The 16,558-nt window shown below is 45.6% G+C and overlaps 1 protein-coding gene across 1 annotated transcript in view; it reads left to right on the plus strand.

The window, feature by feature from the left end:
* The window catches only part of slc28a1 (solute carrier family 28 member 1), a gene marked incomplete at its 5' end in the record, with an annotated part of 71,994 nt that overhangs the window by 42,368 nt on the left and 13,068 nt on the right, over positions 1-16,558 (plus strand). Inside the window, one exon of the mRNA XM_072553153.1 lies at positions 2,916-2,997. Within this exon, the coding sequence (XP_072409254.1) occupies positions 2,916-2,997 (82 nt within the window). The remainder of the gene's footprint in view (positions 1-2,915; positions 2,998-16,558) is intronic.

Genomic DNA, 16,558 nt, shown 5'->3' on the forward strand with positions numbered 1-16,558 from the left:
GGTGGTGCCAATTCAATGTTCCATCCAATTCCAATTTGTCTTGGTTTAGAAACCGACTAGCAGCTCACCCGCGGCAGGTTTGAGGAGGATCTGAGTTTCTGGATCCTAGGTGGAATGGCAGAAAGGGATTAACTGCACAGGAATAACTCCCCAGTGCATTCCAACAGCAGGACAAGCTCAACGTGGATCTGGTGTCCTGTGCACAGAGCTGGCCAGGTACAGTATGGGTGTGGGGCCAGAAGGATTAGGCGCGCTGTTGGATCCCAGACTGTCCGAAAGAGGGGCCCGCTGTCAGGAAGGGACACAACTCTGGCCCAGAGCCTTTTGGCAGGAGGGGCATGATCGCTCTGAAATTCTCATTTCAGTTTCCATCCCTTTCACTTCCTCATATTCTCCTGCGTGCCTCCCTCAGTGTGGCTCCCTGACCTCTCTCCACTGTCTGCTGCCTGTCATCTCTCAGTGAGCACAGAGATAGGTCCTCTCTGGTGAGGCCACCCCCTGTCACCCCTCCCCCAGTGTATTAGCAAAGTTGCCCCTTCCCACCCACCCCCCAAAACCAATGGGACAATTCAGCCCAGTTCACAGCTAAGTTCAATCCACCTGGCGAATCAGCTCAGAGCAAATCATTAAACTTGGCTGGATTTGTACATGGGGGGATTTGTACATGGGTGATTTGTACATGAGGGATTTGTACATGAGGGATTTATACATAGGGGATTTATACATGGGGGATTAATACATAGGGATTTGTACATGGGTGCCTGGGATACTGTGGCCTATCTCCCTAACATCAGCCAGCCTCAGGCTCTGCTGATTTCCCATCCAGTCAGGCCAAGAAACAATCTCACGGGTCACAAATTTATGGATTGGCCTAGTTTCCACTGGAGTTTACACGTGTGAGGGGTGACCTGATTAAAGGACAGATGATCCGAAATGGTCTTGACAAAGAAAAGGATGTTTCCCCCTGTGGATGAGTCCAGAACCTCCAAAACCAAGGATTAAAGTTCAGTCTCGTCCTTCTGGGCCTGGGAGGGGAGTTTCTTTCTCTGCGAGGGCTTTGCAATTTCGATACTCTGCCTCAGACAGCATTGGAGTCTGGCGATGGAATATTTTTAAGAAGGATGTGAATAGATTCCTATTGGGCAGGATAACTGGGGTGGCACGGTGGCTCAGTGGTTAGCACTGCTGCCTCACAGCACCAGGGACCTGCGTTCGATTCCAGCCTTGGGCAACTCTCTGTGTGGAGTTTGCACGTTCTCCCCGTGTCTGCGTGGGTTGCCTCCAGGTGCTCCGGTTTTTCTCCCACAGCCCCCAAGATGTGCGGGTCAGGTGAATTGGCCATGCTAAATTGCCTGTAGAGTTAGGGGGAATGGGTGTGGGTGGGTTACTCTTTGGAGGGTCGGTGTGGACTTGTTGGGCCGAAGGGCCTGTTTCCACACTGTAGGGAATCTAATCTAATCTTATCAGCAACTCACTGTCAATGCAGAATTCCAAACACAGTTAGCTCAGCCACGATCATATCAAATGGTGGAACAGGCTTGAGGGGCCGAATGGTTTAGTTTCAGCTTTATTTAGATTTATACAGCACGGAACAGACCCTTTCATCCAACTCATCCATGCCAACCAGACATCCCAATCTGACCTATTCCCATTTGCCAACATTTGATCCATATCTTTCTCAACCCTTCCTATTCATATACCCATCCAGATGCCTTTTAAATGTTGTAATTGTACCAGCCTCCACCACTTCCTCTGGCAGCTCATTCCTTACACATTCCTTATATCTTTCCCCTCTCACCCTAAACCTATGCCTTCTACTTTTGGACTCCCCCCACCCCAGGGAAAAGACTTTGTTTACTCATCCTCTCCGTGCCCCTCATGATTTTATAAACTTCCATAAGGTCACCCCTCAACCTCCAACGAAAAACAGCCCCAGCCTGTTCAGCCTCTCCCTCTTACTCAAACCTTCCAGCCCTGGCAACATCCTTGTAAATCTTTTCTAAACCCTTTCAAGTTTCACAGAAGGGAGATCAGAGTTGTACACAGTATTCTAAAGTGGGCAGAAGTGGGTACTGCAGATGCTGGAGATTAGATTCAAGATTAGAGTGGTGCTGGAAAAGCACAGCAGCATCCGAGGAGCAGGAAAATCGACGTTTCGGGCAAAAGCCCTTCATCAGAAATTCTAAAGTGGCCTAACTATCTAAGTTAAAAATCACACAACACCAGGTTATAGTCCAACAGGTTTAATTGGAAGCACGTGGTAAAAAACAATGACTGCAGACGCTGGAAACCAGATTCTGGATTAGTGGTGCTGGAAGAGCACAGCAGTTCAGGCAGCATCCAAGTAGCTTCGAAATCGACGTTTCGGGCAAAAGCCCTTCATCAGGAAGCACACTAGCTTTTGGAGCGCCGCTCCTTCACCAGATGGTTGGACCTTCATCACCTGATGAAGGACCGTCGCTCTGAAAGCTAGTGTGCTTCCAATCAAACCTGTTGGACTCTAACCTGGTGTTGTGTGATTTTTAACTTTGTCCACCCCAGTCCAACACCGGCTTCTCCACATCATGACCAACCATCTAAAGTGGCCTAACCAATGTCTTGTACAGCCGCAACATAACCTCCCAATTCCTATACCCAATGCACTAACCAAAAAAGGCAGGTGTAGCAAATACCATCTAACCGCCCTATCTACCTGCAACTCCACTTCCAAGAAACTACGAACCTGCACTCCAAGGTCTCTTTGTCCAGCAACACTCCCCAGGACCTTACCATTAACTGTATAAATCCTGCCCTGGTTTGCCTTTCCAAAATGCAACACCTCACATTTATCTAAATTAAACTCCATCTGTTTGTAAATTAGCATCTTTACGAGAAGAGTGTGGAAAAGCTTTATGTTTTCGGTTTTGTCCCTGCAGGTCAGAGCAGAGACGTTATCTACATACGCCCTTTGTGGATTTGCAAACTTTTCATCAATTGGGATAATGTTGGGAGGACTCTGTGAGTAACACAAACAGCATCAGACATTTCCAGTCAATGTCGAGGAAGCCTTCAATGTGGCCTTTTAATCTTCTACAGTTTTCAAGTGTTTTCAAGCCACATCAGTTACCCGCTGTGTTTGGGTTTCTGTTGGCCATTGTGGGGTCTATTCATTTCCACTTTTCACCCAAAGCCACCTTCTTTGAGACTGTCTGCAGATTGCACTAACCCAATGAAGGTGAACGCACTTGATCAGAGTAACACAGTTTGGGACATGTGCAGGTTGTGAACAATCCTTTATAAGTTCAGCCTCCTAACCTTCTGTCTTGCTGTGTAAATGCGAGGACAGAGTTAGACCTTTGTCCATCTCGTGATCCACATTGCACAGAGACAATCCCTGCTCGGTTTCACTGCATAAGGGTCAGAGGGTACTCTGCTGGATCTGTCCACACGCTACTCCCTTGGGGACAGCTTCAGAGCATTGTGCCAGCTGAGAGCACCTTCCAGTTGTTGGAGTGCAGGGAGAGGCCATTTGACCCATCCCTCTGTGCTAGCTCTCCAAAGGAGGAGTGGACTCAGTGCCGTTCTCCTGCTTTCTCCCCGTCACCCTGCACATTCTTGTCTTTCCGATAATGTGTCTCCCGAAGGCCTCGCTGAATGTATCTCGGACACGTTCTCGTGCAGTATGTCCCAGACCTAAACCACTCCCTGTGAGAGAGGGCCCTTTTCTCAGGTCGCGTTTGCTCCTTTAGCTGGGAGAGTCCTACACACCAAGCCAGGCCCAACCCAGGACATTGTGCACCCTCTCTGTGTGGGAGGCATTGGGCGGGGGAGGTGTGGTGGTTTCAGGTGTCATGGTGAAACTTCCTTCATAACGGTGAAGTGATCTCAATCACTATTTGTCAAGCCATTTTGGGGTTTAAGAACATGCAGCTGTTTAATGTCAATGTTCATCAAACCTGATAAACTTATATCATAAAATGCAAGTTGCACCAGCACTGAATATAAACAGCATGCATTTATATAGCCTCTTTCACATCCTTGAAATGCATCACAATTGACGAAGCACTTCTTTTGAGTGTACCCACTGACATCCTGTGGACGAATGCAGTGGCCAGTTTGCGTACGGCAAGATCCCACAATTGGGATTGGCTGCTGGGGAGATGGATTGAATGATAAGGGCTGACCAAAACGTGGGGCGTTGGGGGAGTGGTGTGGTGCAGCTGGGGGGGCTCTCTGCTCCTCTATGTGCAATGTCATTGGACTCCCTTACAGAAAGGCCAAAGGAATCTCAGTCGAACGTCCCGATCAAAGGACAGTATCTATGGCAGGGTTAGAACTGCATGGAAGGCATCAGCTGAGGCCACACACTCTTGCCCCCTGGAGTTGGGTTTGAGTTGAGATCTCCTGACACACACAGAAGTGAGGCTGCCATGCTCAATACTGAACATCGCAGGCGGTGCTCCGAGGAGACTACATCACATGCCTCCTCTGACTCTATCGCCTTAAAGCTGAGCAAAAACCACCCTACCTTGGCCCCAACCATCCGTATTTGCTGGAGCTCTCCTCTCTCTAATTCAGAAGGTTCAAGCCCCACTTCAGAAACAGGAGACTCAGGAGTGGGCGGCATGGTGGCACAGTGGTTAGCACTGCTGCCTCCCAGTGCCAGTAGACCAGAGTTCAATTCCCACCACAGGCGACTATTCCATCCCACTTGGTTTTTATGTCTGTTGAGGGGAGTGTCACCTCTGGGACTTTTCTGCAGCGGTTGGACACTGGGTCTATCTCAGCGTGTTTGTACACTGGGTCTATCTGTGTGTGTTTGTACACTGGGTCTATCTCTGTGTGTGTTTGTACACTGGGTCTATCTCTGTGTGTATTTGTATACTGGGTCTATCTCAGTGTGTTTGTATGCTGGGTGTATCTCTGTGTGTTTGTACACTGGGTCTATCTCAGTGTGTTTGTACACTGGGTCTATCTCTGTGTGTATTTGTACACTGGGTCTGTCTCAGTGTGTTTATACACTGGGTCTCTCTCAGTGTGTTTGTACACTGGGTCTATCACAGTGTGTTTGTACACTGGCTCTATCTATGTGTTTTTGTCCACTGGGTCTCTCTCAGTGTGTTTGTACACTGGCTCTATCTCTGTGTGTTTGTACACTGGGTCTATCTCAGTGTGTTTGTACACTGGGTCTATCTCTGTGTGTATTTGTACACTGGGTCTGTCTCAGTGTGTTTATACACTGGGTCTCTCTCAGTGTGTTTGTACACTGGGTCTGTCTCAGTGCGTTTGTACACTAGGTCTGTCTCAGTGTGTTTGTATGCAGGGTCTATCTCTGTGTGTATTTGTACACTGGGTCTGTCTCAGTGTGTTTATACACTGGGTCTCTCTCAGTGTGTTTGTACACTGGGTCTATCACAGTGTGTTTGTACGCTAGGTCTATCTCAGTGTGTTTATACACTGGGTCAATCTCTGTGTGTTTATACACTGGGTCAATCTCTGTGTGTTTGTACACTGGGTCTATCTCAGTGTGTTTGTACACTGGGTCTATCACAGTGTGTTTGTACACTGGGTCTATCATTGTGTGTTTGTACACTGGGTCTATCTGAGTGTGTTTATACACTGGGTCTCTCTCAGTGTGTTTGTACACTGGGTCTATCACAGTGTGTTTGTACGCTAGGTCTATCTCAGTGTGTTTATACACTGGGTCAATCTCTGTGTGTTTATACACTGGGTCAATCTCTGTGTGTTTGTACACTGGGTCTATCTCTGTGTGTTTGTTCACTGGGTCTCTCTCAGTGTATTTGTACACTGGATCTCTCTCAGTGTGTTTGTACACTGGGTCTGTCTCAGTGCGTTTGTACACTGGGTCTATCTCAGTGTGTTTGTACACTGGGTCTATCACAGTGTGTTTGTACACTGGGTCTATCATTGTGTGTTTGTACACTGGGTCTATCTGAGTGTGTTTATACACTGGGTCTCTCTCAGTGTGTTTGTACACTGGGTCTATCACAGTGTGTTTGTACGCTAGGTCTATCTCAGTGTGTTTATACACTGGGTCAATCTCTGTGTGTTTATACACTGGGTCAATCTCTGTGTGTTTGTACACTGGGTCTATCTCTGTGTGTTTGTTCACTGGGTCTCTCTCAGTGTATTTGTACACTGGATCTCTCTCAGTGTGTTTGTACACTGGGTCTGTCTCAGTGCGTTTGTACACTAGGTCTATCTCAGTGTGTTTGTATGCAGGGTCTATCTCTGTGTGTATTTGTACACTGGGTCTGTCTCAGTGTGTTTATACACTGGGTCTCTCTCAGTGTGTTTGTACACTGGGTCTATCACAGTGTGTTTGTACGCTAGGTCTATCTCAGTGTGTCTATACACTGGGTCAATCTCTGTGTGTTTGTACACTGGGTCTATCACAGTGTGTTTGTACACTGGGTCTATCATTGTGTGTTTGTACACTGGGTCTATCTGAGTGTGTTTATACACTGGGTCAATCTCTGTGTGTTTGTTCACTGGGTCTCTCTCAGTGTATTTGTACACTGGATCTATCTCTGTGTGTTTGTACACTGGGTCTAGCTCAGTGTGTTTGTACACTGGGTCTATCTCAGTGTGTTTATACACTGGGTCTATCTCAGTGTGTTTGCACACTGGGTCCAGCTCAATGTGTTTGTACACTGGGTCTATCACTGTGTGTTTGTACACTGCGTATGTCTCTGTGTGTATGCTGGGTCAATCACAGTGTGTTTGTACGCTGGATCTATCACAGTGTGTTTGTACACAGGGTCTCTCTCCGTGTGTTTGTACACTGGGTATATCTCTGTGTGTGTGTTACTACACTGGGTCTCTCTCAGTGTGTTTGTATGATGGGTCTATCAAAGTGTGTTTGTACACTGGCTCTATCTCTGTGTTTTTGTACATTGGGTCTATCTCAGCGTGTTTGTACACTGGGTCAATCTCTGTGTGTTTGTACACTGGGTCTGTCTCTGTGTGTTTGTACACTGGGTCTATCTCTGTGTATTTGTACACTGGGTCTATTTGTGTGTGTGTTTGTACGCTGGGTCTATCACAGTGTGTTTGTACACTGGCTATATCTCTGTGTTTTTGTACACTTGGTCTATCTCAGTGTGTTTGTACACTGGGTCTATCACAGTGTGTTTGTACACTAGGTCTATCACAGTGTGTTTGTACACTGGGTCTACCTGTGTGTGTTTGTACACTGGCTCTATCTCTGTGTTTTTGTACACTGGGTCTATCTCAGTGTGTTTGTACACTGGGTTTATCACAGTGTGTTTGTACACTGGGTCTATCACAGTGTATTTGTACACTGGGTCTATCACAGTGTGTTTGTACACTGGGTCTATCTGTGTGTATTTGTACACTGGGTCTATCTCTGTGTGTTTGTACACTGGGTATATCACAGTGTGTTTGTACACTGGGTCTGTCTCAGTGTGTTTGTACGCTGGGTCTATCACAGTGTGTTTGTACACTGGGTCTGTCTCAGTGTGTTTGTACACTGGGTCTATCAGTGTGTGTGTTTGTACACTGGGTATATCTCTGTGTGTTTGTACACTGGGTCTTTCTCAGTGTATTTGTACACTGGGTCTATCTCAGTGTATTTGTATACTGGGACTATCTCAGTGTGTTTATACACTGGGTCTATCTCAGTGTGTGTATACACTGCGTCTATCACAGTGTGTTTGTACACTGGGTCTATCTCAGTGTATTTGTACACTGGATCTATCTCTGTGTGTTTGTACACTGGGTCTATCTGTGTGTATTTGTACACTGGGTCAATCTCTGTGTGTATGTACGCTGAGTCTATCACAGTGTGTTTGTACGCTGGGTCTATCTGTGTGTATTTGTACGCTGGGTCTGTCTCAGTGTGTTTGTACACTGGGTCTATCACAGTGTGTTTGTACACTGGGTCTGTCTCAGTGTGTTTGTACGCTGGGTCTATCACAGTGTCTTTGTACACTGGGTCTGTCTCAGTGTGTTTGTACACTGGGTCTATCACAGTGTGTTTGTACGCTGGGTCTATCGGTGTGTATTTGTACACTGGGTCTGTCTCAGTGTGTTTGTACACTGGGTGTATCACAGTGTGTTTGTACGCTGGGCCTATCTGTGTGTATTTGTACACTGGGTCTATCTCAGTGTGTTTGTATGCTGGGTGTATCTCTGTGTGTTTGTACACTGGGTCTATCTCAGTGTGTTTGTACACTGGGTCTATCTCTGTGTGTATTTGTACGCTGGGTCTGTCTCAGTGCGTTTGTACACTAGGTCTATCTCAGTGTGTTTGTATGCAGGGTCTATTTCTGTGTGTATTTGTACACTGGGTCTGTCTCAGTGTGTTTATACACTGGGTCTCTCTCAGTGTGTTTGTACACTGGGTCTATCACAGTGTGTTTGTACGCTGGATCTATCTCAGTGTGTTTATACACTGGGTCAATCTCTGTGTGTTTGTACACTGGGTCTATCAGAGTGTGTTTGTACACTGGGTCTATCATTGTGTGTTTGTACACTGGGTCTATCTGAGTGTGTTTATACACTGGGTCAATCTCTGTGTGTTTGTTCACTGGGTCTCTCTCAGTGTATTTGTACACTGGATCTATCTCTGTGTGTTTGTACACTGGGTCTAGCTCAGTGTGTTTGTACACTGGGTCTATCTCAGTGTGTTTATACACTGGGTCTATCTCAGTGTGTTTGCATACTGGGACCAGCTCAATGTGTTTCTACACTGGGTCTATCACTGTGTGTTTGTACACTGCGTATGTCTCTGTGTGTATGCTGGGTCAATCACAGTGTGTTTGTACGCTGGATCTATCACAGTGTGTTTGTACACAGGGTCTCACTCAGTGTGTTTGTACACTGGGTATATCTCTGTGTGTGAGTTACTGCACTGGGTCTCTCTCAGTGTGTTTGTATGCTGGGTCTATCAAAGTGTGTTTGTACACTGGCTCTATCTATGTGTTTTTGTCCACTGGGTCTCTCTCAGTGTGTTTGTACAGTGGCTTTATCTCTGTGTTTTTGTACATTGGGTCTATCTCAGCGTGTTTGTACACTGGGTCAATCTCTGTGTGTTTGTACACTGGGTCTGTCTCTGTGTGTTTGTACACTGGGTCTATCTCTGTGTATTTGTACACTGGGTCTATTTGTGTGTGTGTTTGTACGCTGGGTCTCTCTCAGTGTGTTTGTACACTGGCTCTATCTCTGTGTTTTTGTACACTGGGTCTCTCTCAGTGTGTTTGTACACTGGCTCTATCTCTGTGTTTTTGTACATTGGGTCTATCTCAGCGTGTTTGTACACTGGGTCAATCTCAGTGTGTTTGTACACTGTGACTATTTGTGTGTGTGTTTGTACACTGGGTCTATCTCTGTGTGTTTGTACACTGGGTCTATCTCTGTGTATTTGTACACTGGGTCTATCTCTGTGTGTACACGGTGTCTATCTCTGTGTATTTGTACACTGGGTCTATCTCAGTGTGTTTGTACACTGGGTCTATCTGTGTGTGTTTCTACACTGAGCCTCTCAGTGTTTTTGTACACTGGGTGTATCTCAGTGTGTTTGTACACTGGTTCTATCTCTCAGTGTGTTTGTACACTGGGTCTATCTGTGTGTGTGTTTGTACACTGGGTCTATCTCTGTGTGTTTGTACACTGGGTCTATCTCAGTGTGTTTATTCACTGGGTAAATCTCTGTGTGTTTGTTCACTGGGCCTATCTCTGTGTTTTTGTACACTGGTTCTATCTCAGTGTGTTTGTACACTGGGTCTATCTCAGTGTGTGCACTGGGTCTATGTCTGCGTGTTTGTAAACTGGGTCTATATCAGTGTGTTTGTACACTGGGTCTATCTGTGTGTGCGTTTCTACACTGGGTCTGTCTCAGTGTGTTTGTACACTGGGTCTGTCTCAGTGTGTTTCTACACTGGGTCTATCACAGTGTGTTTGTACACTGGGTCTATCTGTGTGTTTGTTTGTACACTGGGTCTATCTTTGTGTGTTTGTACGCCGGATCTATCTCTGTGTGTATTTGTACACTGGGTCTATCTCAGTGTGTTTGTACACTGGGTCTATCTGTGTGTGTGTTTGTACACTGGGTCTATCTTTGTGTGTTTGTACGCCGGATCTATCTCTGTGTGTATTTGTACGCTGGGTCTATCACAGTGTGTTTGTACGTTGGGTCTATCACAGTGTGTTTGTACACTGGGTCTATCTCAGTGTGTTTGTAAGCAGGGTCTATCTCTGTGTGTATTTGTACACTGGGTATGTCTCAGTGTGTTTGTACACTGGGTGTATCTCAGTGTGTTTGTACGCTGGGTCTATCACAGTGTGTTTGTGCACTGGGTCTGTCTCAGTGTGTTTGTACACTGGGTCTATCTCAGTGTGTTTGTACACTGGGTCTATCTCAGTGTGTTTGTACACTGGGTCAATCTCTGTGTGTTTGTACACTGGGTCTATTTATGTGTGTGTTTGTATGCTGGCTCTATCTCTGTGTGTTTGTACACTGGCTCTATCTCTGTGTTTTTGCACACTGGGTCTATCTCTGTGTGTACGCTGGGTCTATCACAGTGTGTTTGTACACTGGGTCTATCTATGTGTGTGTTTCTACACTGGGTCTCTCTCAGTGTGTTTGTATGCTGGGTCTATCATAGTGTGTTTGTACACTGGCTCTATCTCTGTGATTTTGTACACTGGGTCTATCCCTGTGTGTTTGTATGCTGGGTCTATCACAGTGTGTTTGTACGCTGGATCTATCACAGTGTGTTTGTACACTGGGTCTCTCTCAGTGTGTTTGTACACTGGCTCTATCTCTGTGTTTTTGTACACTGGGTCTCTCTCAGTGTGTTTGTACACTGGCTCTATCTCTGTGTTTTTGTACATTGGGTCTATCTCAGCGTGTTTGTACACTGGGTCAATCTCAGTGTGTTTGTACACTGTGTCTATTTGTGTGTGTGTTTGTACACTGGGTCTATCTCTGTGTGTTTGTACACTGGGTCTATCTCTGTGTATTTGTACACTGGGTCTATCTCTGTGTGTACACGGTGTCTATCTCTGTGTATTTGTACACTGGGTCTATCTCAGTGTGTTTGTACACTGGGTCTATCTGTGTGTGTTTCTACACTGAGTCTCTCAGTGTTTTTGTACACTGGGTGTATCTCAGTGTGTTTGTACACTGGGTCTATCTCTCAGTGTGTTTGTACACTGGGTCTATCTGTGTGTGTGTTTGTACACTGGGTCTATCTCTGTGTGTTTGTACACTGGGTCTATCTCAGTGTGTTTATTCACTGGGTAAATCTCTGTGTGTTTGTTCACTGGGCCTATCTCTGTGTTTTTGTACACTGGGTCTATCTCAGTGTGTTTGTACACTGGGTCTATCTCAGTGTGTGCACTGGGTCTATGTCTGCGTGCTTGTAAACTGGGTCTATATCAGTGTGTTTGTAGACTGGGTCTATCTGTGTGTGCGTTTCTACACTGGGTCTGTCTCAGTGTGTTTGTACACTGGGTCTGTCTCAGTGTGTTTCTACACTGGGTCTATCACAGTGTGTTTGTACACTGGGTATATCTGTGTGTGTGTTTGTACACTGGGTCTATTTTGTGTGTTTGTACGCCGGATCTATCTCTGTGTGTATTTGTACACTGGGTCTATCTCAGTGTGTTTGTACACTGGGTCTATCTCTGTGTGTATTTGTACACTGGGTCTGTCTCAGTGTGTTTCTACACTGGGTCTATCACAGTGTGTTTGTACACTGGGTCTATCTGTGTGTTTGTTTGTACACTGGGTCTATCTTTGTGTGTTTGTACGCCGGATCTATCTCTGTGTGTATTTGTACACTGGGTCTATCTCAGTGTGTTTGTACACTGGGTCTATCTGTGTGTGTGTTTGTACACTGGGTCTATCTTTGTGTGTTTGTACGCCGGATCTATCTCTGTGTGTATTTGTACGCTGGGTCTTTCACAGTGTGTTTGTACGCTGGGTCTATCACAGTGTGCTTGTACACTGGGTCTATCTCAGTGTGTTTGTAAGCAGGGTCTATCTCTGTGTGTATTTGTACACTGGGTATGTCTCAGTGTGTTTGTACACTGGGTCTATCTCAGTGTGTTTGTACGCTGGGTCTATCACAGTGTGTTTGTACACTGGGTCTGTCTCAGTGTGTTTGTACACTGGGTCTATCTCAGTGTGTTTGTACACTGGGTCTATCTCAGTGTGTTTGTACACTGGGTCAATCTCAGTGTGTTTGTACACTGGGTCAATCTCTGTGTGTTTGTACACTGGGTCTATCTCAGTGTGTTTATTCACTGGGTAAATCTCTGTGTGTTTGTTCACTGGGCCTATCTCTGTGTTTTTGTACACTGGGTCTATCTCTGTGTGTTTGTACACTGGGCCTCTCTCAGTGTGTTTGTACACTGGGTCTATCTCAGTGTGTTTGTACACTGGGTCAATCTCTGTGTGTTTGTACACTGGGCCTCTCTCAGTGTGTTTGTACACTGGGTCTATCTCAGTGTGTTTGTACACTGGGTCAATCTCTGTGTGTTTGTACACTGGCTCTATCTCTGTGTTTTTGTACACTGGGTATATCTCTGTGTGTACGCTGGGTCTATCACAGTGTGTTTGTACACTGGGTCTATCTATGTGTGTGTTTCTACACTGGGTCTCTCTCAGTGTGTTTGTATGCTGGGTCTATCATAGTGTGTTTGTACACTGGCTCTATCTCTGTGATTTTGTACACTGGGTCTATCCCTGTGTGTTTGTATGCTGGGTCTATCACAGTGTGTTTGTACGCTGGATCTATCACAGTGTGTTTGTACACTGGGTCTCTCTCAGTGTGTTTGTACACTGGCTCTATCTCTGTGTTTTTGTACACTGGGTCTCTCTCAGTGTGTTTGTACACTGGCTCTATCTCTGTGTTTTTGTACATTGGGTCTATCTCAGCGTGTTTGTACACTGGGTCAATCTCAGTGTGTTTGTACACTGTGTCTATTTGTGTGTGTGTTTGTACACTGGGTCTATCTCTGTGTGTTTGTACACTGGGTCTATCTCTGTGTATTTGTACACTGGGTCTATCTCTGTGTGTACACGGTGTCTATCTCTGTGTATTTGTACACTGGGTCTATCTCAGTGTGTTTGTACAATGGGTCTATCTGTGTGTGTTTCTACACTGAGTCTCTCAGTGTTTTTGTACACTGGGTGTATCTCAGTGTGTTTGTACACTGGGTCTATCTCTCAGTGTGTTTGTACACTGGGTCTATCTGTGTGTGTGTTTGTACACTGGGTCTATCTCTGTGTGTTTGTACACTGGGTCTATCTCAGTGTGTTTATCCACTGGGTAAATCTCTGTGTGTTTGTTCACTGGGCCTATCTCTGTGTTTTTGTACACTGGGTCTATCTCAGTGTGTTTGTACACTGGGTCTATCTCAGTGTGTGCACTGGGTCTATGTCTGCGTGTTTGTAAACTGGGTCTATATCAGTGTGTTTGTAGACTGGGTCTATCTGTGTGTGCGTTTCTACACTGGGTCTGTCTCAGTGTGTTTGTACACTGGGTCTGTCTCAGTGTGTTTCTACACTGGGTCTATCACAGTGTGTTTGTACACTGGGTCTATCTGTGTGTGTGTTTGTACACTGGGTCTATCTTTGTGTGTTTGTACGCCGGATCTATCTCTGTGTGTATTTGTACACTGGGTCTATCTCAGTGTGTTTGTACACTGGGTCTGTCTGTGTGTGTGTTTGTACACTGGGTCTATCTTTGTGTGTTTGTACGCCGGATCTATCTCTGTGTGTATTTGTACGCTGGGTCTTTCACAGTGTGTTTGTACGCTGGGTCTATCACAGTGTGTTTGTACACTGGGTCTATCTCAGTGTGTTTGTAAGCAGGGTCTATCTCTGTGTGTATTTGTACACTGGGTATGTCTCAGTGTGTTTGTACACTGGGTCTATCTCAGTGTGTTTGTACGCTGGGTCTATCACAGTGTGTTTGTACACTGGGTCTGTCTCAGTGTGTTTGTACACTGGGTCTATCTCAGTGTGTTTGTACACTGGGTCTATCTCAGTGTGTTTGTACACTGGGTCAATCTCTGTGTGTTTGTACACTGGGTCAATCTCTGTGTGTTTGTACACTGGCTCTATCTCTGTGTTTTTGTACACTGGGTCTATCTCTGTGTGTACGCTGGGTCTATCACAGTGTGTTTGTACACTGGGTCTATCTGTGTGTGTGTTTCTACACTGGGTCTCTCTCAGTGTGTTTGTATGCTAGGTCTATCACAGTGTGTTTGTACACTGGCTCTATCTCTGTGTTTTTGTACTCTGGGTCTATCTCAGTGTGTTTGTACACTGGGTCTATCTCAGTGTGTTTGTACACTGGGTATATCTGTGTGTGTGTTTGTACACTGGGTCTAACACAGTGTGTTTGTACACTGGGTATATCTCTGTGTGTACGCTGGGTCTATCTCAGTGTGTTTGTACACTGGGTCTATCTCTGTGTATTTGTACACTGGGTCTATCTCTGTGTGTACACGGTGTCTATCTCTGTGTATTTGTACACTGGGTCTATCTCAGTGTGTTTGTACACTGGGTCTATCTGTGTGTGTTTCTACACTGAGTCTCTCAGTGTTTTTGTACACTGGGTGTATCTCAGTGTGTTTGTACACTGGTTCTATCTCTCAGTGTGTTTGTACACTGGGTCTATCTGTGTGTGTGTTTGTACACTGGGTCTATCTCTGTGTGTTTGTACACTGGGTCTATCTCAGTGTGTTTATTCACTGGGTAAATCTCTGTGTGTTTGTTCACTGGGCCTATCTCTGTGTTTTTGTACACTGGGTCTATCTCAGTGTGTTTGTACACTGGGTCTATCTCAGTGTGTGCACTGGGTCTATGTCTGCGTGCTTGTAAACTGGGTCTATATCAGTGTGTTTGTAGACTGGGTCTATCTGTGTGTGCGTTTCTACACTGGGTCTGTCTCAGTGTGTTTGTACACTGGGTCTGTCTCAGTGTGTTTCTACACTGGGTCTATCACAGTGTGTTTGTACACTGGGTATATCTGTGTGTGTGTTTGTACACTGGGTCTATTTTGTGTGTTTGTACGCCGGATCTATCTCTGTGTGTATTTGTACACTGGGTCTATCTCAGTGTGTTTGTACACTGGGTCTATCTCTGTGTGTATTTGTACACTGGGTCTGTCTCAGTGTGTTTCTACACTGGGTCTATCACAGTGTGTTTGTACACTGGATCTATCTGTGTGTTTGTTTGTACACTGGGTCTATCTTTGTGTGTTTGTACGCCGGATCTATCTCTGTGTGTATTTGTACACTGGGTCTATCTCAGTGTGTTTGTACACTGGGTCTATCTGTGTGTGTGTTTGTACACTGGGTCTATCTTTGTGTGTTTGTACGCCGGATCTATCTCTGTGTGTATTTGTACGCTGGGTCTTTCACAGTGTGTTTGTACGCTGGGTCTATCACAGTGTGCTTGTACACTGGGTCTATCTCAGTGTGTTTGTAAGCAGGGTCTATCTCTGTGTGTATTTGTACACTGGGTATGTCTCAGTGTGTTTGTACACTGGGTCTATCTCAGTGTGTTTGTACGCTGGGTCTATCACAGTGTGTTTGTACACTGGGTCTGTCTCAGTGTGTTTGTACACTGGGTCTATCTCAGTGTGTTTGTACACTGGGTCTATCTCAGTGTGTTTGTACACTGGGTCAATCTCAGTGTGTTTGTACACTGGGTCAATCTCTGTGTGTTTGTACACTGGGTCTATCTCAGTGTGTTTATTCACTGGGTAAATCTCTGTGTGTTTGTTCACTGGGCCTATCTCTGTGTTTTTGTACACTGGGTCTATCTCTGTGTGTTTGTACACTGGGCCTCTCTCAGTGTGTTTGTACACTGGGTATATCTCTGTGTGTACGCTGGGTCTATCACAGTGTGTTTGTACACTGGGTCTATCTATGTGTGTGTTTCTACACTGGGTCTCTCTCAGTGTGTTTGTATGCTGGGTCTATCATAGTGTGTTTGTACACTGGCTCTATCTCTGTGATTTTGTACACTGGGTCTATCCCTGTGTGTTTGTATGCTGGGTCTATCACAGTGTGTTTGTACGCTGGATCTATCACAGTGTGTTTGTACACTGGGTCTCTCTCAGTGTGTTTGTACACTGGCTCTATCTCTGTGTTTTTGTACACTGGGTCTCTCTCAGTGTGTTTGTACACTGGCTCTATCTCTGTGTTTTTGTACATTGGGTCTATCTCAGCGTGTTTGTACACTGGGTCAATCTCAGTGTGTTTGTACACTGTGTCTATTTGTGTGTGTGTTTGTACACTGGGTCTGTCTCTGTGTGTTTGTACACTGGGTCTATCTCTGTGTATTTGTACACTGGGTCTATCTCTGTGTGTACACGGTGTCTATCTCTGTGTATTTGTACACTGGGTCTATCTCAGTGTGTTTGTACAATGGGTCTATCTGTGTGTGTTTCTACACTGAGTCTCTCAGTGTTTTTGTACACTGGGTGTATCTCAGTGTGTTTGTACACTGGGTCTATCTCTCAGTGTGTTTGTACACTGGGTCTATCTGTGTGTGTGTTTGTACACTGGGTCT

The sequence above is a fragment of the Chiloscyllium punctatum genome, chromosome 33 (genome assembly GCF_047496795.1).
Source record: "Chiloscyllium punctatum isolate Juve2018m chromosome 33, sChiPun1.3, whole genome shotgun sequence".
Taxonomy (NCBI): domain Eukaryota; kingdom Metazoa; phylum Chordata; class Chondrichthyes; order Orectolobiformes; family Hemiscylliidae; genus Chiloscyllium; species Chiloscyllium punctatum.